At 32.0% G+C, this 5,006-nt stretch overlaps 1 protein-coding gene across 4 annotated transcripts; it reads right to left on the reverse strand.

Moving 5' to 3' along the window:
* Positions 1–331: 331 nt before the first annotated feature.
* LOC111907684 (uncharacterized) lies at positions 332–4,211 on the reverse strand. 4 transcript variants are annotated; one of them, XM_023903499.3, is made up of 17 exons: positions 4,083–4,211; positions 3,862–3,939; positions 3,479–3,581; positions 3,209–3,277; positions 2,969–3,121; positions 2,790–2,863; positions 2,614–2,713; positions 2,497–2,539; positions 2,359–2,421; positions 2,046–2,275; positions 1,808–1,928; positions 1,629–1,732; positions 1,426–1,539; positions 1,156–1,326; positions 936–1,076; positions 698–843; positions 332–609 (listed from the first exon to the last, which is right to left on the reverse strand). In XM_023903499.3, exons 2-17 carry the CDS (start codon positions 3,923–3,925, stop codon positions 461–463), a joined length of 1,845 nt encoding a protein of 614 aa, XP_023759267.1. In that variant the 5' UTR covers positions 3,926–3,939; positions 4,083–4,211; the 3' UTR covers positions 332–460. The 4 variants fall into 4 exon arrangements, with proteins under 4 accessions (XP_023759267.1, XP_023759266.1, XP_023759269.1 ...); XM_023903498.2 differs by having other exon boundaries at positions 3,862–4,195; XM_023903501.2 differs by lacking the exon at positions 3,479–3,581 and having other exon boundaries at positions 2,790–2,849; positions 3,862–4,195.
* Between the last annotated feature and the right edge of the window lie 795 nt (positions 4,212–5,006).

The following is a 5,006-nucleotide window of genomic DNA, read 5'->3' on the forward strand; positions in this document are numbered from 1 at the left end:
CCCCTAACAAATCAATCACATCTACACAAAATAATTACTTCCTTCTCTTTTTGTTAAAAACAAAAATATTTAATTGATTTTACATGACAACTGTAACAAATGTTTCTTCAAGAAAGTGACAAATAAGAGAAGTTCCTCTTTTGGATGTACACTCCTTTATTTGTATAATAATAATTACATAAAAACGAGGTAATCTTTACAGCCTGGCTAGTTAGTTAGTTCAACTCAAAAAAAAAAAAAAAAAAACACTTTTATCAAAAGCTTAAAACCAGGGCCCACCCACATGAAATGAAAACAACAGCAAAAACTACCCTCAAAAGCAAATTAAAACTGTGGTAATAAGTTATTATTATATAAAGGCTTTATACATCATACTATTAGTCTATATATTAAATAAATTCATTACTTAGTAGTTACATATTATATTATATTATTATACATATGTTGATTTTCCGCAGAGTTATGGATCGTTGTCATAAAGCACATTTGAAAAGGGTGGTGAAACTAAAATATCCGGTTTTCCATTTACTTGAAATTCAGCTAGCAGAGAAGCAATATTTGGTTTGTTGCACAATGGATTCTGCCTCAAGTCTAAATGCTCAAGTTTCCCTAAACATCATAAACAAACATATACCACACATTATTTCCAAAAATAGCAACCTACTTTTTTAAAAAGAAAAAAAAAAGAGTAGTTCACCTTTTGAGGCTTTCAAGCATGAGCATATAGCTGGAAATGACTCAATTGGTATCCAATTATCACTTGCATTGATTGAAACAAGATTTGGAGCCTCTGAAATCAACTTTGACAAAAGATTCGCTGTTCCCACTCCACCCGAATTATCGCTATGAAAAAATAATAAACAATTTTTTTTAATACATTATAATAACAATATGTATATAATGTAGTTATATATATATAAAAGAAAAGTAAAAACCTTATATTGATGCGAACAAGACTTATCTCTTTTGTAATTTCTTGTTGTGCGTCTGAAAAACCAGAACCTAATCCGATTCCTTTAATATCAATCTCTCGGATACCCGAAAGCAAGAATTTCCCCAAAAATGGGCCGAAGTTGCTGTGAGGAAAAAGTTTGTTCAACAACAGAAATATTTAAAAATAAAAATATATAAAAAAAGAAAGAGAGAGAAGCAAACCTGCTAAGATAATTATATCCAAGCGATAGAGATTTTAGAGGGGTTTTTAATGATTCAAGAAATTTTATAAGTTGACTTGCTCCCATACACGAAAGCTCACAGTGTTCCAAGTACAGCTCAGCAAGGGGAGTAGGACACTTGGATTTTTCAACCAAACATGGAATCAAGACTCTAAAATATATACAAAAGATGAAAAATGTTATAAATATATTACCTGATTTGATCCTAAAAGTTACTTATATTTATATAGGGAATGAAAAAGCTACTGACTTGATCCCTTCATCTTGTAATTGATTTTCGCTTAGATTTAAAACCTCTAGGTTTGGCATATAAGTCATCACATTTTTAAGGCAATCTACATCGGATTTTTGTAAATTGCAGCTTCTGCAAATAGGCAAATGTCAAAATCATGCAAAAAAAATATAAATATTAAATTAAATAATAAATACTCCAGAAAGGTTAAAAGAAAAAACCTGAGATTGAGTACACGTAATGAGGGGAGGGATTTGTTGATTTTTATATGTGGTTTGATACAGTTAGGTGATCCCCATTTGAAATGGGAAAGCCAACCCGCAATCTGAAATGTTGAGAATGTAATTTAAATTTATTCATATATTATAAAAATAAAAAGTTTTACACTAAAATTACTCACACAGTTTTCTGAGAGATCCAAAACTTGCAAACCGGATTCAGTGTCAAGAAGGGTATCAAACAACATTTTTGCAGTTTTCCACCATATGTGACTATCAGAGAGGCTCAATTTAGTCAAACCACTGTTCAAAAAAACATTTTTTTTAACAAGTCAGAGATGATATTTAATTATTTATGATATCAGTATAACTAAATAACTACCAAAATGGAGTTAAATCATGGATAACACACAAACACACCTTGCTGCTGATAATAATGATTCCAAACCAAGAGGTAATGGAAAATATGAGCTGTCAAGAAAGCTTGATCTTTTAATTGAGAAATTTTTAATCACATTTGATTCAAATCCCTTCACGCATAGTGAATCACAAATTGCAGTGACAAGAGATGCAGGAAGCTTGCAATTGAGAAATTCAACTGTTGACAGAGTGTCATTGTTTTGCTCCAGAAGTTTACAGAGTCCAGCAACCTGAAAAACAAAAACTTAATCTTTTATTAATGGAAGAAACTAAAGTAGCTGTAAAAGTAAAACCATCAAGAAATACTTATTACCTGCTCCTTTGACTTGATCCAGTGTGTTTCCAAATATTCCAACCGACTTTTCCTTAATAAATGCTGTTACACAAAAGCAAAATCAATAAATAATACAAGAAAAAAATGTGACTTGTAGATTGTAGCTGTGTAACTTACACCAATTTCTGCAACACAATGGACATTACGAAGTCTCAAACATCTGCATTTGAACAAGTAAAGGTCAAAATCTCACATTAAATTGCAGAAAGAAGAGAGGACAAGGTTTTCTTTTACCTGGCATATAGACCAAATCTTTCACAATGATATTCTAATTTTAGATAGCTTTTTGGCATGCTCAGATGCCTCTCGTATGTAATAGACTTTAACAATGCATCTACAGAAACAAAAAATTGTGTGTGATGTGATGTGATGTTCTTTACAGAAGTAAACAAAAGCCAGTAGAAATTCACCTGAAATTTCAACTTCACCAAGAAAGCCATCAAACAAAGTGATGGAAACCATCTCAGCTACTGCATCAAGGCAACTGTTAAGATGTCAGTTAAACTCAGAGGATATGATTGAATATCAAAAAAAAAATATATATATATCTCCACTATGTGAAGATTGTGTATTCAAACAGGTTGCATACTTTTGCAGATGTCTTTCCCAGTAAATCTGCTGCCAGTTGGTGGTTGATTCATTCTGTTCAACATCTTCTGGTAAGGAATCCAGTGTGAACTTCTGAACATCTGACCATCTTGATTCATATAGGGCTTTCCATGCTATATCAAAGTTATCAAATCTGCAAAGAAATGTTTACAGCTCATATGCTGCTTTGCTGTTCAAAATTCAAATTATATGTTTTCAACCAAAGGACTTGTTATAAAACCTTTTCCGTTTTCTTGAAGGTTTTAAGGAATCATCAACAAAACCCTGATCAGTAGAGCTAACCGATGGTCTGCAAAGATAGCAAAAAGCCTATGTGCATCAGGTTGATATCATGACATGAAATATCAGTGTTTGTAAAGATGAAAACAATAAGTGGTTGCGAGTAATGCTCATGGAAATTGTGTATAAGAACATATCTATGTCCACACACACAACATATCAACAACAACAAAAAAAGACTTAGAGAGAGATCAAAGATAGAGGAACAAACATGGCTTCCTGTAGATTCTGCAGTGCAAGAGGAGGTAAGTTCGGTAAGAGCTGATCAAACAATTCCGCAGGAAGTTTGTAAACAAAAGGTAAATTGCCATTTTCTTCACAAACAAAAAAAAGAAGCAAAATTGATCAATTAGATGTTTCACACCTACAATCAAGCAATTCAATTTTGAACCAAAATCAAACCTTAACTTCTAATTATTCCCAAATACTACCACTGTTCTATCTTAATTTGCAGATGGAAACACCCATGCAAGCAGAAATGTAAAACAAAACATGCAACCTTAATTAACCCTAACTAAGTGGCATCCAATCGAATCCTCAAAGAAAATGTTTACGACTACCATAACCACAAACAACTTCATCCTAAGAACTCACCTTCAAGGATTGCATCTTTAATTGCGCCTATGCATAAATTGATCAACGAAGGAACTTCAGACATTCTTCAACGATTTCCTATACGTAGCATAAGATAGCAAGAAAGTAACAACTGACCACCACTACATAATTTCCGGCTCGATCAAAGCAGACTAGTAATCGAATGCGCCAAGATTTCAATCAACGATAACAGAAGAGCATCAGATTCTGAAAAAACTAACCTAATTGCAGATTTCCAGCTGAATTCAAGTAATCTGTGATGGTGTAGTGGAACAGTTGATCAGAAGCAAGAAGGAAATAAAATTTGGGTACTATGCGAGTATGCGGTAATCGGTATGCCTGATTCCGACCCGTTTTATGATCCGATTGATATTTATTGAGAGCAGATAAAAAAACTTATAGTTTATTGTAGGCCAAGGTCCAAGGATGTATGAAAAGCCCATCATTTTTCCACAAATGGATTAAAAAACAAACCCTTCCAACCCGATGAGCTGGTCCATTCAGGATGTATGAAATCGGCATGTATACATGTCTATTTTAGTCATTAATTTCTTTTATATACATAAATTCTCTATGTAGATTCTCTATTGTAATACTACGAAACTCAGTTATATATTTTAAGAAAAAAGACCAAAGCATTCTTATAATTTATTAAGTTGATGGAGAATTATAGTGAATTTTGAAATCATGATTATGTTTTAACTTTTAACCAAAACCATCCTTCTTCAGCTCATGATACTACTACTACTACAACCCGTTCATACGGATCATTTAAGTAGTTAAGTGCACACATTTGAACTTTATACTGGCCTCGACTTAGGCGATACATAACAAAACTCAGACAAACAAAAACCAGCTTGGATATGATCCTAAACAACCTGGCCGTTCAAACTAGTGATGTATATCTAGCCAAAAAATTTGGTTCAAAATAAATAATTATTTTTTATCGTATTAATTTAAAATTTTATTCATTACCTCCTACAAACTAATGTAAATCTTTTCAAGTACTTGATATTATTTTTCCATTTATTTATTAATAAAAAATAACAAAGTAATGATATACGAGTATTAAAAATTAGAAAAAGAACCAAAAATAAAAGGTTACAAACTATTTATTTAACATGATTAACAATATATATATATAT

Source organism: Lactuca sativa, chromosome 8 (assembly GCF_002870075.4).
Source record: "Lactuca sativa cultivar Salinas chromosome 8, Lsat_Salinas_v11, whole genome shotgun sequence".
In the NCBI taxonomy this organism is placed as follows: Eukaryota; Viridiplantae; Streptophyta; class Magnoliopsida; order Asterales; family Asteraceae; genus Lactuca; species Lactuca sativa.